The sequence below is a fragment of the Pseudochaenichthys georgianus genome, chromosome 12, assembly GCF_902827115.2.
Source record: "Pseudochaenichthys georgianus chromosome 12, fPseGeo1.2, whole genome shotgun sequence".
Lineage (NCBI taxonomy): Eukaryota > Metazoa > Chordata > Actinopteri > Perciformes > Channichthyidae > Pseudochaenichthys > Pseudochaenichthys georgianus.
Window position 1 is genome coordinate 27,628,134 of NC_047514.1, and position 24,559 is coordinate 27,652,692.

Consider the following 24,559-nt stretch of genomic DNA (forward strand, 5'->3'; position numbering starts at 1 on the left):
GGAATTTAACTTTTAACAAAGTATTCCTACACTCTGATACTTCTACTTCTACACGATCTGAGTACTTCTTCCACCTCTGCTTTGAATGATAGTGAAACAGTCTCTTTATAAGCAGTGTAACAATTATCCTTATTCCTGATTCCATTTAAATTGTTATTATTACATCAAAATTCGACTTTAGAATAAAGGATCTTTGTTTTATGCTTTCTTTTCTTGATTTGTACACATGGTATCAAGTGTGTAATAACTGCCATATATTTTGGAAAACGTGATACACCAAGCCAAGGCATTATATGTTTTATTTCTTCCCGTTTAGTTTTTGTTATAGATTTACCAAGACAGACATAATTACAAATACAGCTATACATTATGAGGACAGTGCTCAAACACAAACAAGACGACAACAAACAAAACATTTACAATATAAGTCAAGCAGCCCAAACACACACACCAACATTTATTCTCATATGTAGATGTACAATTAAAATGTAATCTGTGAACTGTTTCTCTTTAGGTCACAGCAATCACAGCAAAGATGTGTATCTACGGTCTCCTCTCGTTTGTGGTCACTTCTTTTGAGGAGGAAAGCCTCCAGGTATGCATTCTGATTTTACATATAATAATAATAATTATACATGTTATTTATATAGTGCTATATAGGCAGTGATAAACGTTCTTTACTCAGTCATATTGTTAACTTGCTTTTTCTTAATGCATGTGACAGACTGGTGGTCAGGCGGCTCAGTGCTCCCACCTCATCGATGCTGCCTGTGAAGTGCTCTCTGCTCCAAATCTGGCAGAAGTGTTTTGGGAAATGGTGAGAATATGGAAAAAGGGGATTCTTTTGAGTTAAAATCGGATAAAATGTTTTGTGATGATAATGTTTCCTGTTTGTTTAATGTTTTATCCAGAAACCGAACATGGGACTGGGAATGATTCTGGACAGTGCAGTCGGGATGTTCCCTCACAAAATCGGACCTCTGTTACAGCTTCTCACTGCACTTCTGTCAAACAAGTCCACTGTGAAAAAGGTAGCTTACACACACACACACACACACACACACACACACACACACACACACACACACACACACACACACACACACACACACACACACACACACACACACACACACACACACACACACACACACACACACACACACACACACACACACACACACACACACACACACACACACACACACACACACACACACACACACTCACACACTCACACTCTCTCACACCTTTGCATGATATTAATGGTTTAACGATGTATTATCCCTATCTTATCACAGGTGTACAACTTTTTGGATAAGATGTCCTACTACACACAAGTTTACAAACATAAACCAAATGACGTAATCTCGAAAGATGATGAGACGCTGTGGAGAAGACAAACACCGAAACTGCTCTACCCACTCGGTTCGTTTTCTTGGTTTCTACTCTTAGTTTGAAATTCAGATAACAAATGATGTGTGCACTAGGGCTGTACCCGAATATTCGTTCGTTGGATTACTATTCGGGTTTCAATTTTGTTATTCGTTTTTTTTTCTCTCTTTTTTTTCTTTTTGAATTTATTGAAATCTCCAATATCAACGTAAGAGCTTGTGCCTCTTGGGGGGGTGCTAACACTGAACCATAAATGTTATCGTTTACTTTCTCCGTCTTTATATGTAGATATGACTTTTTATCCATTGATCTCCGTCACATTGTTTCCATAGCAACAACAACTTCCTGTCAACTGCCCTAACTCTCCTTCAAAATAAAAGCATGTCCATACAAAATAGAATGCCAAGCCAAATTACACTGAAGACATATACAACTGCAACGAAAGTAACACACAATTTCAATTTCAAAGAACACAAATTCGGTTACATTAACAAATAATTATAAAACAACAATACTGTGGAATAACAAAAATAATGCCATGAATAAACCGAAATACACGTGTCGAAGCGGTTCGCTGCTGATTACTACCGAATATCCGGAGCCCGAAAAATGGTATTCGGGACAGCCCTAGTGTGCACAAGAATGTTGAATTGTTGATGCATATTTGCATAAGACATACTAATAAGTAGGGCTGGGCAATATATCAATATTTTGATATGACTAGCTATCGTTTTAGATACCGTAATATAAGTGTTCTTTTCTGGTTTTAAAGGCTGCATTATGCTGCTTTTTTCTTTCCAAACGTACAACTACGAGTAGATATTTTTACAATTATATTTGAGCCTTTAAAGCCACATAAATGATTATTACTTCAATCAAATAAATGATTTCATTGTTAGAAGATATTTGATCAGAAGTAGTGTGATATTTGATGTTCTTCATATCGCCCATTTATAGTTTTCTCCTGAGTGATGTTCCTCCATCATAACAATTATTTTCCTGATCTCCAGGCACAGGGCAGACTAACCTGTGGATGCCCCAGGGGGTTCTGGGTCAGGTGATGATCGGGGGGGAGCAGGGCTACGTGGTGCGCTGGGATCACTCCTACAGCTCCTGGATTCTCTTCACCTGCGAGGTGGAGATGCTGCTCCATGTTGTTTCAACCGCAGGTATTTATTGATTAATAGAAGCAGATATTGAATATGTTTTTAAGGATATTTTATCATTTCTTTTTTTCTCAAGAAATATCTTCATCAACGAAAGCCATGTTCCATTCTATTGCGTTTTGTATATATTAAGCACATTTGTTTCTATATTCCTATTTGTGTATCATCCAGTGTTTCCCACAGATCTGAAATATACTTGGGGGGGGGGGGGGGGGGGGTGTTGAAGTGCCGTGCATTTGTGACGTGCAACAACATTAACCTTTCTGTTGGTCGCTTGTTAGCAGACCCTTCACGCGATGGCAGAGCGATCAGGTACAGGCAGGGCCCATAGTGATAGCCCTCTAGTTTAAATCTACTACCCACAAATAAACATATGTGTGAGAGAAACTTCCTGCTCAGCAATGTTGATGGAAGAAATGGAGGCTGGAGTCCGCTTTATATCAAACACTGAGTTTAATGAGAGCCAACGGCCGTGAGTGAGCTCAAAGTGTTTCTGATCGATAATCACAAAAACACATGGATTCAGAGACAAAGACAGTCTGTTAAAGTCCTCTGGCAGTTAGTCACAATCCCCCAACAGGAAAGCGGAACCTTTAACCCTTTAACCTTTAAACCTTTAAACCCCTGCTCTAAGTTATGGCAGACCTATGTGAAACACAAAATGCTTTTTGGTACAAACACTTAAACAAAATATTTCCCTCACAGATCCACGCTTTTATCAATTCATTGATAACCAATTAACATTAGTCTAAGAATATTTTCAGTCACTACTTGAATCAAATAAAACGTCCTCAGAGTTGGGTGGATTCCTCATTACATTAATTACATCAAAAACAGAATAAGATTGGAACAGCCAATCACAATGGTTGATACAGACAACCATAATAGAAAAATCATCTTTCTTCAGTGTTTGATTTCTTTTGTCAAAAAGCACAATAATAACACATATGCAATACAAAAATATAATAGTAAAATATATGTTTCAAAAAACAAGATCTTTTATCATTTATCCCTCAGTTAATCTCATTCATCAAACACAAATTCAAATTCAGTTTACATCTTTAAAGATTTACTTCAAGGCAATTTCATAATTAAAACACAATTAGAATGTAGGATTATAAGAAATCCAATTGAGGTATAAAATCAGAATCATTAGGGATTCAGTTAAAAATTCACAGTTAAGGTATAAATTCACAGTGATGAATCGATCAATCTGTAATCTGTAAAGGTACAGTGTCCTCAATCTTTAGCATTACTTTTCGTTTACTTCAATACACTTATTCAAGAGTAAGGCACTTTACTACATACATTTTATTCAAATACATTTGTTTAACATCTGAAAAGGAAAAGTTAGGCATTTTATTTCAACAACCTGAGGAAAGAAAAGTCAAAATATCTATTCGTTTGAAACCGTCAGGCAGGTAATTGTATTTACTGTATCAACAATGAGAGAGACTAGGCCCTCGTACTGTTAAGATTGCTCAGAGTCTGTGGGGAAAAGTTGTACCAATCCTCAGCCTCCTCGCTAATTCTGGATGCTATGTCCAGCTAACTAAACCAGCTTTCGTGAAAGGAATTGGGCTAAACATGGGAGAATGCATAGATTCTGGCATATTTTGGCACAGCAAACAGTTGCTAATATTGTGTTCATGTGCGTAGTCTAACATTAAACTTGCTGCAGAATTAGTTTTAGTTCGTTTAAATGGAGTGATTTAAGGCCTTTTTGAAAAATCTACATCACCTGCTGAGTATTTAAGTGGAGTGGATAGAACATTTGTTTTTAATCTAAATGTAGCATGCAGTAGCACCTGGATTGGGAACCTGGTAATCTGGTTTCCTCGTTGTACATTTTACCTGGTAATGATTAGGGATAGTAACATTGTCTGTTATAATATTAGAAATATCTTGTTGTTCAATACATTATCAATCTGAAAATATCAATTAATTTATTTTGTTTAGTGTGAAAGTGTAATCTGATCTGACAAAATATATTTGTTTAGTGTGAAAGTGTAATCTGATCTGACAAAATATATTTGTCACCACTATGTAACACATATCTGTTCATCGGAAATATAAAAACAATCATTAATTGTACATCTGTAATCATCTGGTCATTCAATTCAAATGTTATCTTTGTACAAGAGCTCGAAGAACATGTCCTCCTGACTCGTTCTCCTCCTCTCTTTATGACACAGAATGTCTGGTGTGTGAAGGCATCCCGATACTGTAGATTAGCACTGAGGTGCTGATTGGCTCAAAACTCTTCTTCCCCAGAGCACCATATTTCAAAACCCCCCAATTGCTCTGCTTTTTGTGGCTCATTCAGTGAGCACTTTATGATCTCCCAGTGAACCAGAGGCTCATCTGCCTGCATTCCTTCTGCTATCTGCTTGAGAGCAGAGCCTATTCCAAGTGCCACATCCAGATGCCACCCCCCGTGATGGGAGATGTTTAGGAAGAAATCTGCCCCTCCAAGAACCATGGAGCCTCTGAAGCCATCGCTCGTCCTGCAGAGTTGTCTGTTTGGCCCCCCCCCCCCGAGCAGAAAGATGAAGAAGCATCCCATCCCATCAGAAAGTTGAAGATTAGAATCCTCTCATCTCGAAAGACCTCGTGCCTCCTTGCCCGTGGCTGGGGGTGCTCTCTGCAGCCAGAGGGTGTGACCCTCTCTCTCTGACCCTTGACCTTCAGAGCTGTCCTAGTGATTGGGTTAACACTTGATAGGGATGTTTTCCTGAGTGCAGACAACTCAAAGTAATGGATTAGCACATTATCATTCAATTACAAAAATACGATAGGCCCCTCAGAATTATTTGGGAGTCTTCCTGACACATGCACATGCATACATGTAAGGTTTGTGTTAGTCATTTAACCTGCAAGAATCATATACTCATCAGTCCAAAGCAGAGAAATGTTATTTTAAGTTAAATGTGAGCTAGTCCCTGTGGATATAACCCGTTCTCAATTATTCTAAATATTATATTAATTCACCATTTACCGTTTGATAAAAGATTAGTTTATCAGAAGTACATTTCCTCTTCCATAAACATAGGTTTGAGAAATGAATGTTTCAATATGAGATCAATTACTCAAATATAATTGACTCTCCCCTCCCTTTTCTTACATATGTCACATAATGTAATAACAACGTAGGAGTCTATTTAAACATGGTATCGTCTATAAGCTATTAATCGAGAAAACTCAGTATCAGCACGCAACTTGCAAATAACTCTTCTCTCTTTCCTATCCCTCTCTTATCCTCATCTCTCTATTCTTTCTTCCACATCTCTCTCTATTCTCTCTCTCTATTCTCTCTTTCTATTCTCTCCTCCACAGCTCTCTCTATTGTCTCTTACTTCAGTTAGATATGAAATAAAACATACGAGTCCATGTAAGCATGGTAGAGGTCATAATCCATCAGTCGAGAAAACTCAGTATCAGCTGTGCGCAACTAACAAAAACAATTGTGAGAACCATATATTATGCAGGAAATGCACACCTTTGTTGAAAAAAAACAAACAAACAAAAACAAAGCATCTCTGATTTGGGAGGAACAGCTTCAACCCCCTAAACATCTGAGTCACCACTGAAGGAGCATGAATGATAGTGGGCGTCTGAGGGTGTCTTTACTGAGAAATGTCAAACAAATTCAAAACCTTACATTTGAAAACAGGTTTGCATTCCTCCACTTAAGGTGACGTTATCATTGGAAACAATAAGAACAAACTATTTTGATATAGAATCTATAAATTAAATCTTTAGAGCAGAACAGAATGGTTGTATTTTTAGCCTAAGCTCCGTGCAGCCTCATGGTCTATATAATGTGAATATATGTAGTAGACAGTAACAGGCCCCTGACAACAGGCCTATACTAAAAATGGTAGGGGCTTTTCACAGCTTGCCAACCTGCAGGCATCCTCTGCATAGCAGTATGGATAGCCTTAAAAAACAAACAAACCCACTCTGTGGTAACGAGAACCATATTTCTGACCCCTGTGCCCAAGTGAAGCCGTTAGACTCATCTGACTGACCCAAGGGTTTGGAGCTGGTGTGACAGGGAGGCTTCCAAGTGTTCAGAGCAGACGTCAAGCTTTCAGTTCATGGCTCGGTGGGGGGAAGCAGACCCATGTGAGACAGTATCAACGGCTGTAAAGTTCAGTTTGAGGAATGTCATTCTCTCTGGGAGCAGGAAATGGTGTCCATTCTCGGACCAGACCATTAATGTCATGTAGCGCAGCCATAGCATCTCTGTGACTGCACTCAGCCTGTCTGTAGCAGGGCAGAACTGGGTGACTTTTAGTGAAGCCGTCCGAGGCCATAGACAACAAACGGAACACAGGATCATCAATGTCTCTCTTTACCAGTGGCTCAATCATAAAAGAAATTAGTGGGGAAATGTGGAACACTAATCCATCATGTGAAATGTTGAGTTAATTTAAATAATTACTTATGGGATGAAATCAAATTATCATTAATATTAGAAACTAAAGTCAGTTAAAATAGGACTTGCACGGATCAGAATCTAATCAATACACAATTTTCCCAGCTCTGTAATGAAATGGATGACAAGCAGGTATGCAAACTTGTCACCTTTTGAATCCAAACTAGGTCGTTTGTGTGATTCATGTAGATCTGCAATACAAATATTATTTGGGGCATGGGCAAGGTTGCCAACTCTGGGTACCTGGCTGGATTGAGATTTCGATATCATGGGTTTAATTACACACATGCGCACGAAATGACTGCTATCGTGTCAGTAGCGGGACCTTAGCATATATGTAGGATATGTATATAATATATATATATAAATGCACAATATTGGACTCAGACTATAAAAGGGCACACAGTTTCATTCACTAATGAAAGTCAAACACATGTTTGTTTCCACTGTTTTATTGTGTGCCTGTCATGATAAGCAATTAATTGACTTATCAGCTCCTGAGTATTTTTTTTTTGGGTAATCTATGGTAGGGCTAACTCATACAGTGGTGGGGCTCAAATCAGTATTTGAAATGTAATTACATATTGATTGATTGATTGAAAAGTTTATTAACAGCTTGTATATTGGGTACAGTACAGCTCAAAAAATACAATTGTCAAGGGGATGCAGACCAGAGAAAGACTTTCGTCTTGTTTACATCAGGGTCCCCCATTTCCAATTCATCATGTCATTTAAGACATATAAGACATATTTGACATACAGATGGCTATATCGCCCCCTTGACGGTGAAACGCCACGCATGAGGTTTGGATTATTTCCCTGTCTCAATCCAAATGGAACTGTATGAAAATAAAGGCACATTTGTGTGACAAAATTGACATGCTGAAAACCCAACCCCGCAGCGGCGCTGTCTGGGGGGATTTTTTATTTTATTTTTTTGAAATACTAACATAAAATACACATTCTCTCTTGAGATGAAAAATAAATCCATCGACAGTATTACTACACGACATATTTAAATGAAGCTGAACCTGCTGCTCCTCACAGAGGAAAAAGGCTGTGTGAATTACTTTACATTTGTGGATGGGTGGATATCCCCCACTGTCCTGTGTGTGAAAAATGGAAGACAGCCCACACCTATCAATCATCAAACCGTGGGGTCCTATTTCATTTTCAGCATGAAGCGAACTGAAAAACCTTTCCGGCTAACGTTAGCTTTAGTACTCTTGTTCTTGAGTAGAAGTACCAGAGTGTAGGAATACTACGTTACAGCAAGAGTACTGCATTAAAATGTTACTCAAGTAAAAGTAGAAAAGTATTCTCATCAAAATATAGTGGAAATAGCGACAGTAAAGGTAGTCGTTGTGCAGATTGGTCCATTTCAGAATAATATATGATGTGTTTTATAATGATTGATCTGGTAGACCTGCAGCTAGTCTGAAGTACTTTGTAGACTGCAGGGTAGCTTGTGGATTTACTCCAGGTGGAACTAAAGTCTGATTTAACACTTGATTATATTTCACATAATTCATCCAGATCCGCAAAGTAACTGAAGGTATGAAATACATGTAGCGGAGTAGAAATACACCATGTACCTCTGAACTGTAGAAGTAGAAGAATAAAGTGGCAAAACATTTAAATCAAATAAAGTACAAGTATCTCAAAATAGTGCTCAAGTATAGTCCCTGTTGAGTTTATGAACTTAGTTACACCAGTGGCTATACAGATAGAAAGACTAAGCCTTACACAGAGGCATGAAAACACATCTATGAAAAATGCTCAACAATGCTGCCAGAACCACAAACTGACTGCTACAATTAAAATAAATGCCTCTATCCATCTCCATCAGATGTATATAGCACCTTTCAACGCAAGGCAATTGAAAGTGCCTTACAAAAAATGAAAGACATTAAGCATTAAAAGAAAAGCTAATAAAATAAGCATTAAAAGGACAAATACATGGATAAAAATTACAGTGCAGTTTAAAATATGAATAGTTCAATTTAACATTAAAAAGGAGAAGTTACATGGATAAAAGTTACAGTGCGGTCTAAGATATGACTAGTTCAATTAAAAGCATAATAACTGAACGCTGCTTCTCCATGTTTAGTTCTGACTCTGGGGACAGAAAGCTGACCAGTCCCTGAAGACCTGAGAGATCTGGATGGTTCATCATTTAGCAGGAGGTCAGAAATGTATTTTGGGCCTAAACCATTCAGTGCTTTATAAACCAGCAGCAGTATTTAGAAATCTATTCTTTGACACACAGGAAGCCAGTGTAAAGACTTGGAGTGATGTGATCCACTTTCTTAGTGTTAGTGAGGACTCGAGCAGCGGCGTTCTGAATCAGCTGCAGCTTCCTAATAGATTTTTTAGTGAGACCTGTGAAGACACCATTGCAGTAGTCCAGTCTACTAAAGATAAAAGCATGGACAAGTGTCTCCAGATCCTGCTGTGACATCAGTCTTTTAATAGGCTGATTTAGTAACTGTAAATCACTTACGTGTGTGTGTGTGTGTGTGTGTGTGTGTGTGTGTGTGTGTGTGTGTGTGTGTGTGTGTGTGTGTGTGTGTGTGTGTGTGTGTGTGTGTGTGTGTGTGTGTGTGTGTGTGTGTGTGTGTGTGTGTGTGTGTGTGTGTGTGTGTGTGTGTGTGTGTGTGTGTGTGTGTGTGTGTGTGTGTGTGTGTGTGTGTGTGTGTGTGTGTGTGTTGGTAGCCAGATGTTCCTCTTTGTGCCTTTAGGCCATAAAACCCCCAATGGTCGCTCTGTGGTCTTGCTCAGATTCTCTGCCCCTCCAAAGGTCACGCCTGTGATTGACCTCGGGTGCAGGATTTTAGGAGCAGAGGAAAGGGGAGATTCCGTCCAAAATGCAAACCTCTCCATGACTTGTCTTTAAAACGTTCTTTAAGTCCTGTATTAAGTCTTCTGTTATGTAGCGGAAAATCCCATTTAAAAATGAAGAGCAAAATAGTTTAGTTTACTTCTCTGTCTGTTCGGATTTGGAAATGTTTATGATTTATTTTGTGTGCTCGTGAACGAGAGAAGGAGAAAAAAAACATCTACCTTTGAACTGCAATTACTTATCTTAAAAATTGCAACATTATACTCCTTTTTAAAATTGCTCAATTCATCTAAACACATTTATTATGTGCACAATAAAACCTCAACAAGTATATTGATCCTGGCTTAACCAGCGACCTTTACTCTATTGTTCATAAGCTCAGTATTTGACAACTATTAGGATTGTAGTAATGTCTGTATAGACCAATTGTACTAGAAATAATTTGAAACAGTTTAATAAAGAATGTTAAACTATATTTAAACTGTAATTGAACTTCAACGTATATCAATTATCTGATTCCAGTGGCCAGTTGGAAACAGACAATCAACAAGGTTTTCATTTTGCAGCAACAGCGCAAAAGTTTCAATTACTGTCTGACTACATTGCAGTTAGCTGACGCTTTTATCCAAAGCGACTTACATTAAGTACATTCGACTAGGAAGACACAACCTTGAAGAAAACAGAACCCTATAAGTACATCAGGCCTCACAGAGCCAAGCACCTCAAGTGCTTCTCAACTGGCTATAGATAAGCCAGTCCTCATGTCTGAGTCTGGTTCTGTCTTATCTTCTTTGTTTTGGAATGTGTTCAATACATTACGTTTTTTTATTATTCATTATTACCATATAATACATAGATTTAAGAATAAATGAAACAAATAATACAACATTGAGCTGTTTGAGCTTTTCATCTTTACATTATTGTTTTATTTCTCTCAAGTCATTTAATTTTGGTGAAATAACTGAAGTTTTAGTTCATTTTACCCTGGCTGTGGACTGATTCATTATGAGTTGTTACAACGCATGCACAAGACGGCGGGTAGACGAACAAACACGAAACAATTATACAAACAAACACTGCAGTTAGACAAACAAACATAAAAACTCTCAACAACTCAGCCTGACAAAAACTCTTCCAGCCTATTTTAATCCGAATTAGGGAGACTTTCAGAGGGGCCACTTAATTATGAGAGCCCTCTATCCTCATAATTCTCGTGTATCAGCAAACACAGCCAAATTCAGCAATTCATACAACATTCTCAAACCACACATTGAGCACTTTCTTTAGTTCAAAAGCGTCAATAATTCGCGGATAATGCTGTATGCTCCTTTTTTCTACGTGCAGCTCTCCCCAGGGGGCGGAGAATCGGCACCTCAGCAGAAATGCTATTTATCCTCTGAAAACTCCTAAATTCGGCGATTTGTTTAAATACAAATCTTGCGACATTGCTTCTAATTCAGAAAATCCACTTTGCTGGTGCATCTCTCAAAAGTTTCTCTGAATATTTGTTGTGTGTAATTGCCTGGTGAGTTAATTCCAAGAAGCACACACAGAGGAGATCGATGAAATTCGATATTCCTAGGTTATCATTAGCCCCAAATATTCTCATAGTTTTCACATAGGCCGTGTTTGCTCGTAGACACCTGTCCCAGCAACAAACACGGGGAAATCGGCCAGGACAATATCCCCTTGACACCGATTCCTGAGGTTATAGATTAGCCTCCAGATGTAAATGAGTAGAGAAACCCAAAAAAAATGCAGCAGCTCAGTTCTCTCAGGTAATTTTAATACACCGTTGATCTCAAACGCTGGCGAGTCAATCTCAAAATAGAAATGTACTCACCAATGTTTCAAAGATCTGAAGGTGCCTGTTCGTGACGCCAATCTGTGAGAGAAACTTCCTGCTCAGCAATGTTGATGGAAGAAATGGAGGCTGGAGTCCGCTTTATATCAAACACTGAGTTTAATGAGAGCCAACGGCCGTGAGTGAGCTCAAAGCGTTTACACAACATGCTATGAGAAAACCCTCCAACTCACTGAAGCATTACACAGAAAACACAGACGATCTACCGGAGAATCCGGAAGGAGCCTCTATTTCGCGTGTCTTCTGATCGATAATCACAAAAACACATGGATTCAGAGACAAAGACAGTCTGTTAAAGTCCTCTGGCAGTTAGTCACAATCCCCCAACAGGAAAGCGGAACCTTTAACCCTTTAACCTTTAAACCTTTAAACCCCTGCTCTAAGTTATGGCAGACCTATGTGAAACACAAAATGCTTTTTGGTACAAACACTTAAACAAAATATTTCCCTCACAATATGGACATGGGTTACTATTTAAAAACAATGGTAAATGTATCTAGGAACCTATTCATGTTATTTTAAGTGGGGGTGGACCTCAAATCCTCTAGGGGGGTCCCTAGATTTTGGAGTTAAATGCATCAATCTGGTGCACTTTGAGGGGAAAATAAAGAGATCTATGGAAACACCTACATGAAACAACTGTTTACATTTCAATAATCATAAAATCATGGCCATAATCAATAACATACCATATCCAATATGAAAAAACACTGAAACTTGTTTATTTATTTGTTTTTGGTTAATTTATAGTTGTGAGTGTGTCTGTGCTCCTGAACCAGCCTCTCCTGTCTCCCTCCTCTCCCCTGCTCCTCTTTGAGGCCGCAGCAAAGACTAGTTTTAGCTCTCAACAAGTTTTAAAAGTGTATCTTACCTTGTTAACTTTTTATTTTTTATTCATGCATATTTTACTAATCACTCCCCCTTCAACTGGAAATATGTGTTTACATAAATGGTGACCACACCGTTTGAGAGCCACTGAGATAACTTAGACCAAGTTCACTATCTAAACACTCAGAGAGTCCTTTACCTCACTGAGCTGAGGTTATCCCGAGCTTGAATGACACACAGAGACCAATCAAGGGCTTTGATTTATGATCTGTATGACAGTGGCCATGTCGGGAGGCCACATCATGTAGACAGCCAGTCACCCTGTGTGAGGCAGACCACATCATGTAGACCAGTGGTTCCCAACCTGGGGGGCGCGCCTCCATGGGGGGGCGCCAGGCCTCAGATGATTTGAGGCCAAATATCATATTTAGACTTTTTTTTATTTTATTTTTTTACTTTTTTATTTTTTTACATATAATTGTAACAGGGTGTCCGCGGGGTCTTAAAAAGTATTAAAAGTTGATAAATCAATTTAGCGAAAATTAAGGCTATTCAAAAGTATTAAACGCCATGTTCCAAGGTATTAAGAAGGTCCACAGCAACGACAACATGAAACACCCTTTAATTTACTGAAACAACATGTCGGGAAACCCCCTCAAGGTGACCCCATAAAATGCTGCTTCTTATTTTAAGTTTCGTTGCCTCTGCTCCTTGCTCCGCTCTGTGGGGGAAGACTTTTTTGCGTTTGCGTATGCGTTTTACTGTATGCGTCCTCGTGGGGCCGGGGTCTAAGCCAAACTATATCCGGTCACAGAGATCTGCTATTTTAAAGTAAGGTCAACACATATCGACCCTAAACATAGTCTATATTAAGAACGAGAAAAGTCTTAACATATATATCGTTTTTTGTAAACATATGACAAATGTGTGAGGGGGGTGACGTCAGAGCATCGTCCTCTGTGCCGGGCTTAGCCCCGGACAGCCCCAGCCCAATTTAACCCCTGGGTATTTGTGAGGGAGCTCCTATATGGCATTACCGCTGAAGGTCACCAAAGTTTCATATATTTCATAGTTCAAAGTTTTGTCAATTGTTTTGTTTATTGGTCAAATAGTGGTTTCTACTGGTTTCTGAGGAGTTTTACTGGAATGAAAGAGCACAGAGTACAGAAGCAACAAAGCAGCATGCTGCATTAAACCTGACCTTCGCAGAGAGGTTGAAGTTCATGTGGAGAGGAGGCTTCAGTAGTCTGTCTGCACTCTGTTTAGTCTCTGTTTAGTTGTGCTATCTTACAATCAATATAGTAAATGTGAGGTAAAGTGTGTCGCCAAGGTAACCGGTTAGAACTCGAAGTTGCGATGAGGTCTTAAAATGTATGGAAAGGGTCTTAAAAAAGGTCTTAAAAGGTATTACATTTGACTTCAGGATTCATGCATATACCCTGTGTAAGGCAATACATGATTGTCACTAAATGCCTCTTACATTACAATAAAATATAAAAAATAATTGACTAATTAATTTTTAATAAAAATAGTAATAGTATTAAAGGCATAAAAAGACAGAAATGTATAATTCTTTCTTTAATATAAATGTTTCTTCTGCCCGTAAAGTGTCCAAACCAGGCTTTTCTGGATAAGCGCATTTTAAAAACATAGTCATTGTCCATGCCGGTTTCAGTTGGATTATTTGTCACAGTTGCTCCAATCAGATCGGTCTCCTCCATTTAGATTATTTACGACTTTTGAATCCACATAAACACATCGGCAAAATCCGGCTTACTTTGAGCATGTGAATTGTTTCCACTTCCGCGCCGTCCTTTAATTTCTTCATACAGCGGGAATCCAAATGAATTTATCCTGAGTCCAATAACCATCAAAGTCACTCCAATAGTGCTCCTTAATTACGCTTTCATCCTCCTTTAACAAAATACTTCACACTCATCCAGTTTGTGACAGTAGTTGTAGCATTTTTGAGACTTTTAAACTTTAATTACCGATGTTGCGCGCCGTATGTTTTCCATTTTTTATTTAGCTGATTTACTTATAATTCTACTCACTGTTTCAGCATAATTCAACTTCTCTCTGTCTGTTCTTGCAGATGTGATCGCCCACTGTGTGCGTGTGAAACCTGTCCTGGATCTGGTGCATAAGATCATCAGCACAGACTGGACCGTGTCCGACTGTCTGCTGCCTCTCACCTCACGCATCTACATGCTGCTGCAGAGGTAAACTCACTTGCATACCTCCTTAAAACACATGATTGAGTACTACCTATTTGATATGAGATTGAATTAGTCACTTTGTGTTTACCATCTGTTAGGTTAACATCAGTCATCAACCCTCCAGTGGATGTGATCGCCTCATGTGTGAACTGCCTCTCTGTACTGGCTGCAAGGATGCCTGCGAAGGTGGGGATCCTGGGAGACATGAAGCATTTTATATTTTTTTTAATTCACACACATCTGATATATCTTTTGTTCTGTATCTCCAGGTGTGGTCCAGTCTGCACCACACAGGTTTCCTCCCCTTCGCCTCCAACCCTCTGACCAACATGGCTCAGTGTGTAAGGTACAGTAAAAACAACTCTGTGTGCTGATTAGGCTTTGCAAAATTCTGCTCAAATTTAGGGTGGAAACTGTCCATGGGATTATCGGCAAATCATTTGTATATTAACACTTTATGGAAAAACTAATACAAATCACATACTTAATGGATGCTGGAAAATCTTTACACATGATGGAAACATACTCACTTTATTGAATGGTCACAATTAATGCATTGTGTTTTTTTAGTGCTGAAGGGATGAAGGCAGGAAACTACGGCAACCTGCTGGTCCAGATTGAGCAGCCGAAGGGGGAGTATGCTGTGACCATCGCCTTCCTGCGTCTCATCACAACTCTGGTCAAGGTAACAACAGTTATTTACCTATAGATATGAACTATTTAATGTCCCTTAAGAATTCAAACGGTGCCTTTTTACCTAAAATAAAGGTCTTAATGTCCTGAAGCTATGCTGCAAGTGATATCCGTGTTCTCTCAGGGTCAGCTGGGCAGCACTCAGAACAAAGGGCTGATCCCCTGTGTGCTGCTGGTGCTGAAGGAGATGCTGCCCACCTACCACAAGTGGCGTTACAACACCTACGGGGTCAGAGAGAGGATAGGTAAGGCACATCATAATAAGAGTCTGACCTGACTGTCAAAGGAAAGGAAAGGAAAGGAACTCCAGCTCGTTTGTGTTTCTGCAGGATGTCTTATTTTGGAGCTGATCCACGCCATTCTCAATCTGAGTCCAGAGGGAGAGGATCAGGCCAGGTGAGAACAGCTCAACATTCAAATCTTTGAAATAAGTTTAGGTTCTGAACAGTTTCATGTCAATTCAGTGAATGAAAAATCAAACAGGCTGCTAGGAATAATACGTTTGAACACAAGTTCTAGATTCCCAACTGTTTAACTTCACAGTTAAAGGTTCAAATGTAGGTTTCTGTGATTAATGGTCCCTTTGTTAATTCACATTAAACATTTAGTTTCACAGTTAATTCTTGACCTTTTTCTAATGCAGTAACTGAAAAATCAATCTCAGCTCAAGGACCACCGCTTATATATAAACATGTCTTTAATTATTGTTGAGCTGAACCAATGAATGGTTTCCGAATTAATCTTCATCAATTTCAACAATCAATGAATTGTCTAAGTCTTTTTTTCAAACTAAAATGATAACCAATTTGTTGGTCCCTGCTTCTCAAATGCTTGTATATCTGTAATTGTTTGTCCCCTTCTTGCAGCACCCCCACCCTGCAGTCTCTGTGTATCTACAGCCTGGCCAACACTGAGGCTGGACAGGCGGTCGTTAACATCATGGGAGTCGGAGTGGACACCATCGATGTGGTGCTGGCTGCTCAGCCCAGCAGGTAAACACACACATTTATGCCTGATTTGAGTATTTGTGTAAATATCCTTCTTAATGAACTAGTGTGGTGCTGCAGAGATATCACAGCCTAATAGTTATATTTTAGTCCCAAGAAAAAAATCTGTATTTGGTACAGATCCTTAAAATACCCCACCATGATTATTTTATTACATTTCTCAAGGTAAATGAGAATAAACATGCTATATCTTAAATCATATGGAATTGCAATATTTATCCAAATGAATTGCGATATATTTAAGAAATATTGCATTGCAAATTCAATAATTATATTTGTGATCTTTCTCTGTGATGCTGTCCAGCTCCGAGGGTCCCGGGCAGATCCTGATCCAGACAGTCAAGCTGGCCTTCTCCGTCACCAACAACGTGATCCGTCTGAAGCCTCCGTCTGACGTGGTGTCTCCTCTGGAGCAGGCGCTGACGCAGCACGGAGGCCACGGCAACAACCTCATCGTGGTGTTGGCCAAGTATATTTACCACAAACACGACCCAGCGCTGCCCCGCCTCGCCATCCAGCTGCTCAAGAGGCTTGCCACGGTATTTACCATTTATATTGACTAGGGATGCTCCGATCGGCCGATATTCACTCTCTGCCGATCGATCGGTGCTCTCTATAAATGCCGATCACATGACGTAAATCAATAATAACTAAACTTGAATAATGTACAACATTTGAATGTAATAATTATGTTGGTTGTTGTTTGTGGAAGCTCCAGTGAATGAGCCCCATTAACTGAGTTTTAAACATCACTTTAAATGGAAGACCCCCATAGGCCCCGCCCACTCGATCGGATCGATGATCGGTATCGGTCGATACTGATTCCGACGATCGGCCCCATAATTGGCGATCGGAGCATCCCTAGTATTGACTTAGTTTATCTACGCATATACTTTCTTCAAAATACAAACACATTTTGTACATAAAGTATAAATAAAACATGACAAAGAAACATGCCTGACCGTATGTCTTACATTCAACTCTATCCCAAAGGAGACTTCAGAAATATATAACATGCACTCTTTAATTATAGCCACATTGTCAATGTGTGATTGCCAGCTGTTTTGAAAGCAAATACTCATAGTCAGAGATGTTCACAAGTCTTTTTTTGCAAGTCCAAGTCAAGTCTTTGGTCACGAGTCCAAGTCACGTCTCAAGTCTTTGTGGGGTGAGACTTGATCAAGTCTCAAGTCTTTGGTCACGTGTCCAAGTCACGTCTCAAGTCTTTGTGGGGTGAGACTTGATCACGTCTCAAGTCTTTGGTCACGTGTCCAAGTCACGTCTCAAGTCTTTGTGGGGTGAGACTTGATCAAGTCTCAAGTCTTTGGTCACGAGTCCAAGTCAAGTCTCAAGTCTCTAAAAAAATAAAAGTCTCATGTCTCTTCTGGTTGTAATAAGCCTTCTATTGTCTGCTGCTATCCAGTCTGTTAAGAATACTGCACAGCTATATCTAAGAAATTCAAAGCATTTACTGTATTATTATCACTCCTATATCTATTAGCATACAGTATCAGTACTGATTAGTTGTTTGTTATATGATCACTTTAAACAGGCTATTGCAATATGAGGAAAAACATCACACTTTAGCTAAATGCAAACAACTTATAAGCAAAACACTTCAGAATCAGAAATCAGTATCACAAATACAAAGCTAGTAGCAAGCTAAGTTAACATTACACAGCTGATGCTGAGCTAAACATGTTTGCTAATTGTCCATGCGTTAATGTGACTGACCTCTCCGGGTGAGTTTTCAAGTGCCTGATGAAATTCGACGTTGTTGCGCCAGCATCCTTGATTTTGATATTGCAGACTTTGCAGTGTGCGCTCCTTTTGTTGGTACCGCCGGCGTTTTGTTCGAAGTTTTTGTAGTTGAACCTAATTACAAGCGGTACAGCCGCAGGTGTGCCGCCGGTCGCCATGGTGTTACTACGAGGTAGTAACAGACGCGCGCACGTCTGCGTAATGAGCCCGGCTAAAGTAACTGGATGGCCTGCCTGCCTGTCAGCCTTCCATCTGGGCACAAATTTATCTCGTGCCCTCATTGGTCATGTGCGCTTTCGTGTGTGTTGGAGGAGGCGGGCTCTATAAGGAAGTAGCAGCCTCTAGCAGATTATCTCCGGTTGTGTATTTTCAAATTCTAGCGATCTCGAGCCGGTTTCTCTCAAATGTACCTACCCCACCTTTAATACGCCAAAAATAGAAAACACAATGATTGTTCACGAGTCCCAACACACGAGTCCAAGTCGAGTCTGAAGTCTTTTGGTCACGAGTCCAAGTCAAGTCTGAAGACTCGAGTCCCCATCTCTGCTGCATCTTTGTTCATACCCGTAGTCCAATTTATATTCTGTCTCGTCGGTGGCTCCCATGAGCAGGCCTGGAAACATAAATGAAATTGATCATATCCATATTTTTGCAAAAATATGTTTTAATCATATATTTTTTAATGTATATATTTGTAATGATATCCCAAAGAGGACTACAGGGAGAACAGAAATACACCTATTATCCCGTTTAGCATAAATGTAGTCATTGTTTATGTTTGATAACTAACTGTCTGAAATTAGATGTTCTCGTTTTACTCCTTTTATCATTTATACACCAAGACTTCCCAGAATGTCTAGGAACCCTGATCGTTGTTGTGAGGGGTTCATTTTGGGCTTTTGGAGATGTCGTGTTGTAGAACAGCAAACATTCCCGGTATTCAACGTGTCTTTTGTCTTCAGGTGGCTCCCATGTCAGTCTACGCTTGCCTGGGCAACGATGCGGTAGCTATCCGGGACGCCTTCCTCACTCGGCTGCAGAGCAAGACAGAAGACATGAGGATCAAGGTGATGATCCTGGAGTTCCTCACGGTGGCGGTGGAAACGCAGCCCGGCCTCATTGAGCTTTTCCTCAACCTGGAAGTCAAAGATGGGACGGAGGGGTCAAAGGTAGGAATGGCGGAGATATATGAAGCATCTCTACGTGTATATTGCTGCATTTGGATCTAAAATACGGTTTCCTTTTAGGAGTTTCTGCTTGGTGAGTGGAGCTGCCTCCATGTGGTGTTGGATCTGATCGACTCCAAACAGCAGGGGAAGTATTGGTGCCCCCCCATGCTCCACAAAGCAGCGCTGGCCTTCCTGCTCGCCCTCTGGCAGGACCGCAGAGATAGTGCCATCTCTGTCCTGCGCACTAAGTAAGCAATTACCTTTTCTTCATCAAAATGTGTTCATTAAATTCTGGACGAAGGGGGTGAAATATGCACTATAAGTCCATTAGGGCCAGAGTTTTGAAAATGAAGGAAATAATGAGCCTTTTTATGTGGTTTTATTCAATCAAACCCTCAATCATATTTATTCTATTTTCCCTCCACATATTTGTGACTGTGCACGCTTTTTATCCCCCAAAATGTTCAGTTTTTCAATGTTGGTAAAGTGTGCGGCCAGCAGAGGAAAAACCCCACCTCTATGGGATTAGTTTTGTATCATAAAGATAAAGCAACTTTCTCAGAATAAAGCAAAACTATGAGTTTAAGAGAGGAAAAAACTGAGTCAAGTAAAATAAAAATACATTTCAAAAATAAAACTATAAATTGCAAACAAATCATTAATCATGTAACTATAAGTATTTTTTCTTTGTTTTAACATAGGTTTTTGTTTGCAGTTCTTGTTTCTTCTTTCTCAATGATCAGACTTTTGCTCTCGCTGCAGCTCTTCTCGTTTGCGCTCTCTCATTTTTTGTTTGAGATTTTGACACAAACGTCCCAGGTGGGCGGGACTTTCAGGAGTGTGTCCCCATTGGCTACTCAGTTTTTGAGTGACAGCCCACTACACCACAGATCATACAGTGTAACTCACGCAGTCCACTCGGCCTCGTTAGTGTCGGTGTCTCCTGAGGAGTCTTCATGAACATATCGGACTCATCTTATGGATTGCTGTGCATTAGACTTGTGATGTGTAGTTCATACTTTATTCCAACTTTAAATATTTTAATACCTGAACACACTGCTGCTGTTAAATAATTTCCCAATTTGGGATTGATAAAGTGTGTCTCTTTATTTTATAGATTAAAATGTAAAATGTATTTTCAAGCTAAAGGTGATGCACAATATAAACTGTATACTATTATCTTTCAAAGACATGTTACATTTCAAAAGCAGACATGGCTATGTTTAGGACAAACAATTAAAGACTGCTTTAATTTAACAGATTCTACAATATAAAAGTGGCAGATTTGCTTTATAAACAGACCAGACCTAGGCTGCATTCCAACACAATTAGGAGCATGCTCACATCTCACTATGTGGGTCTGAAGAGCTGAAGCATTCACACACAATGGATACAAACGGTGTTGTCTCGTTCTTTATCCTGTGAGAACATGATATACATTTAGCATTAAAAACTCTACATACTGTTCCTGAGGAAGATCTGAATAATCAACAGATTTGAATGGAATCTCTAACATTTCCATGTAGAATAAAGACAAAAGAGTGATTATACAAATTACATTTATTGAAATTTGAACCAGAAGATGAAGTCTCAAAGAATGTTTTAAATAAAAGGACATAAAACAAAAAGGTGGATAATAATAAAATCTATTAAATGTATATGTAAAGACATTTGGTCAAATGAAATGACACTGAGCCAGTGATAACAGCAACGCCAGCGTGGATGAAGCTGGTGCAGGTCTTTCTTCATGCCCCCCCTCCGTGCTGTCCCCTCAGAGGAAGTGGGGAGCGGGATAAGACTCTGGACGCCACGCTGTCTCTCCACACTGTTAATATGAGAGGAACATAAATGTTTTAGGAAATGAAAAATATGAAGTTAACAAATAAAACACAGCTCATGGACGGTAGGTGTTCCTACAAAGTTAACTCAGCCTCCATTGATTTTCATATCAAATTAGCGTGTTAATAAAATAAGCTATCATGGCTTATACTTTCATATCTAAACAGAATCATGAAGGCCTGTTGGTAGAGTCAGGCACACGAGTCCGTTTGAGTGTGCGCCGGTGTCTGAGCGCTCACTCACTGCTAGCTATGTAGCTAACTGTTAGGCTACTTAGCTAGCATTGTTATGGATCTAAAGGTAGCAAAAGCTAACTTTCATAGCACAGCTTTCCTTCTCACTTAAGCAATAAAGAAACAGACCGTATAGTACAGCACAAACAACACAAATGGTCAATACTTGCATATATTTTCACTTGTAGTATTATAATAATTGAAATGCTGGTTCTTCTGGGGGTCTTCTATCCACGCTTAGCTACCGCACCGCAGCTTCCTGCACTGTACAATCACTGGAGGACTGGGCTGTCACTCAAAAACCGAGTAGCCAAGACTTTAGCTACGCACCCCTGAAAGTCCCGCCCACCTGGGAGGTTTGTGTCAGTCTCAAACAAAAAGTGAAGGAGCGCAAAAGAGAAGAGCTGCAGCGAGAGCAAAAGTCTGATCATTGAGAAACAAGAACTGCAAACAAAAACCTATGTTAAAACAAAGAAAAAAGACTTATACTTTACATGATTACACAAATTATTTGTTTGAAACTTATAGTTTTATTTTTGAAATTTATTTTTATGTTGCTTGACTCAGTTTTTTCTTTCTTTTAAACTCATAGTTTTGCTTTATTCTGAGAAAGTGTTGCTTTGTCTTTATGATACAAACCCCATACTTTTCGTCCTGATATGTTTTGTTATACTAACTGTTATCCCAAAACGACTGCTGCAACTTACGACTCTTCATTTGTGAAAAAACTGCCGATGACTTTTCTAGATTCATTGATCAAAATCAGTTGATTTGGTCTTAATCTTAATCTCAGTTTATCCCTGGGGGGTCTTTTGAATGTATTCTTTGTCGGTCCAAACCGAGTCAGTTTTATGATGTAAACATAAGGAAATCTTCATATTCATAGGGCTAAAACTGTATTTTGTCAAAATGTTACATTAACCACAACTAAACCCAATATGTGATGTCAATGGATAACTAATCATCGCAGCTGTACCCAGTATACAGCATTAAGAAAGCAGCAGGAATAATGGAGTTTAACTCATGTATGTTGTGCTTTGCGAACACAGAGAGAGGTTTTGGGAACATTTGACAACGCCTCTCTTTGCGACCCTCGCCCCTCCTTCAGATACCACCGAGGTATTTTGATCGTTTTTTTTACAATGATTAATAACAATACTTTTATTAGTAAGATGTAAAATATGTCAACTCAAGAGTTTTATTCTACAGGCGTGTGTCCTGGAGACGTGTGCTTTTGTCATGAAGATCATCGGCCTGGAGATCTACTACGTTGTCAGGTAAATTCAGTCTTTCAATATTTCTCACCTTCAATAAGCTCCGTTCTCATACTTTCAATATGAATGGCCTCTGTGTGATTAACAGTGGGTCTCTGGAGCAGTCCCTGAAGGATGGGCTCCAGAAGTTTTCCAACGCTCGGCGATACGAGTACTGGTCCCAGTATGTGAAGTCTCTGGTGTGCCACGTGGCGGAGATGGAGGAGGAGGGGGTCGGCTCCCTCACTGAGACCCAGATGCTGATCTCTGCCTGGAGGATGCTGCTGATCCTTTCCACCTCCCACGTATGTTACAGTGGGCTTCTTTAAATCATTCAAACAACATCTTGTCTAAAACGAAATGTGTATAGTTGTTTTGAACAGCTGTACACAAAGTGCAAATCTGAACGGCATATTTTGGCATATTTTCATTCTCTTCTGGAAAACATTCATAGCTGTCTTTGCTGCTTTCGTGACCATTTTGGAAGAAGGAAGTTACTGCTTATGCCCCGCAAAAACAACAACAGTGTTTTTACATCCGTGTTGGGATTAAATCACATATTTAATGTAAAGCAAATAAATGTATTTCCCCAAAATATTCAACTAGTTCTTATTTGCTTTCTTACCGAGTGTTGGGTCAGACTGAAACCAACCTAAATAGTTTCTTTTGGGATTGTCCTGCAGATAAATCTAATGATTATTGGTATATTTTCTGCTCTCAGTCCGATGTGATGCAGCTGACGGAGGACTCGACCAAGCTGAAGCTTTTCATGGACGTCCTGGACGCGACCAAAGCTGCTGTAAGTCCTCAAAGACACATGTTTACCTGCAATATGTGTTCGTATCTCCTCTCCCTGTTCTTTTCTTCTCAACACTTCCTGTCTCTTCCAGCTGACCATCCCGATGTCTGTGCCTTGTCTTCGCCTCGGGTCCATGATGGCCACTCTGCTGCTCATCCTCCTCAAACAGTGGAGAAGGTGTGTTTTCCTGCATTGCACAGAGAGTTTGTTTTCTTTTGTGTTTTTAAGTAAAGCAACCCTGGTATCGTACCATGTTGTTGTGTCTCTGTGACTTAGGAACACACTCTTTGAAAATATTTTAGATTACACTAGAAATACCCTTTTTGTGCTTTCAACACAGCAACCCTCCACTGTTGCCTCTGTCAGCCACTCAAACACCGAGACAGGGCCCGGACATATGCCCCCCCCCCCTTCCTCTTTAATACACTCTCTCTCCACAGTGTGGTTGCCACAGCTCCGGACATCCTGTCTCCGCTCTCCCTGATCCTGGAGAGCGTCCTGCAGGCCGACCACCACATGATGGAGAGAACCAAAGCCAAGATCTTCTCGGCGCTCATCTCTGTGCTGCAGATTCAGGGACTCAACGGTAAGAGCGCTGTCTTTTCTTGTGTCTGTTGGAATTGGAGGTCTTATATTGCGCGTTCACACCGGAGTTCTTTTCCCACAATAGTTCATCAGAACTCAGATATATTTGCGTTGACACCAAAAAGCCCCCTGAACTAAAATGAGTTCATCAGAACCTTTTCACCCCCTTTCCCGTCCCCGCTAGAGAGCAGGGACTTTCGTGTGTCTGATTGGCTGGGCGGATTGCAAACCACGCCCCGTAAAACTCCCAAAAGGTTTTGTGAAGCCGCCATTTTATTATCCTCGCATTAGCATTATTAGCATTAGCCCAGCGCAGAAACGCAGAGAGACTAACTTATGGCAACACAAAATAAAACATGGGAGCGGTGGAGATGAGGAGGTGTCGGCGTTCTGGCGATTTACTCGGAAGGCTTCAGTAGAAGCTGCTGGGACTCCCAGCAGCTTCTACTGAAGCCTTCCCCAACT

The 24,559-nt window shown here is 39.9% G+C and overlaps 1 protein-coding gene across 1 annotated transcript in view; it reads left to right on the forward strand.

Moving 5' to 3' along the window:
- nup188 (nucleoporin 188) overlaps positions 1 to 24,559 on the forward strand; it is a 39,120-nt gene that overhangs the window by 6,766 nt on the left and 7,795 nt on the right. The window contains exons 12-32 of the mRNA XM_034095828.1: positions 515 to 595; positions 725 to 817; positions 912 to 1,031; positions 1,302 to 1,428; positions 2,406 to 2,564; positions 14,632 to 14,758; positions 14,854 to 14,941; positions 15,025 to 15,101; positions 15,326 to 15,440; positions 15,573 to 15,693; positions 15,778 to 15,844; positions 16,315 to 16,440; positions 16,760 to 16,994; positions 19,179 to 19,385; positions 19,464 to 19,633; positions 22,507 to 22,576; positions 22,667 to 22,734; positions 22,820 to 23,015; positions 23,432 to 23,509; positions 23,601 to 23,686; positions 23,950 to 24,095. Of these exons, the coding sequence (XP_033951719.1) occupies positions 515 to 595; positions 725 to 817; positions 912 to 1,031; positions 1,302 to 1,428; positions 2,406 to 2,564; positions 14,632 to 14,758; positions 14,854 to 14,941; positions 15,025 to 15,101; positions 15,326 to 15,440; positions 15,573 to 15,693; positions 15,778 to 15,844; positions 16,315 to 16,440; positions 16,760 to 16,994; positions 19,179 to 19,385; positions 19,464 to 19,633; positions 22,507 to 22,576; positions 22,667 to 22,734; positions 22,820 to 23,015; positions 23,432 to 23,509; positions 23,601 to 23,686; positions 23,950 to 24,095 (2,557 nt within the window). The remainder of the gene's footprint in view (positions 1 to 514; positions 596 to 724; positions 818 to 911; positions 1,032 to 1,301; positions 1,429 to 2,405; positions 2,565 to 14,631; positions 14,759 to 14,853; positions 14,942 to 15,024; positions 15,102 to 15,325; positions 15,441 to 15,572; positions 15,694 to 15,777; positions 15,845 to 16,314; positions 16,441 to 16,759; positions 16,995 to 19,178; positions 19,386 to 19,463; positions 19,634 to 22,506; positions 22,577 to 22,666; positions 22,735 to 22,819; positions 23,016 to 23,431; positions 23,510 to 23,600; positions 23,687 to 23,949; positions 24,096 to 24,559) is intronic.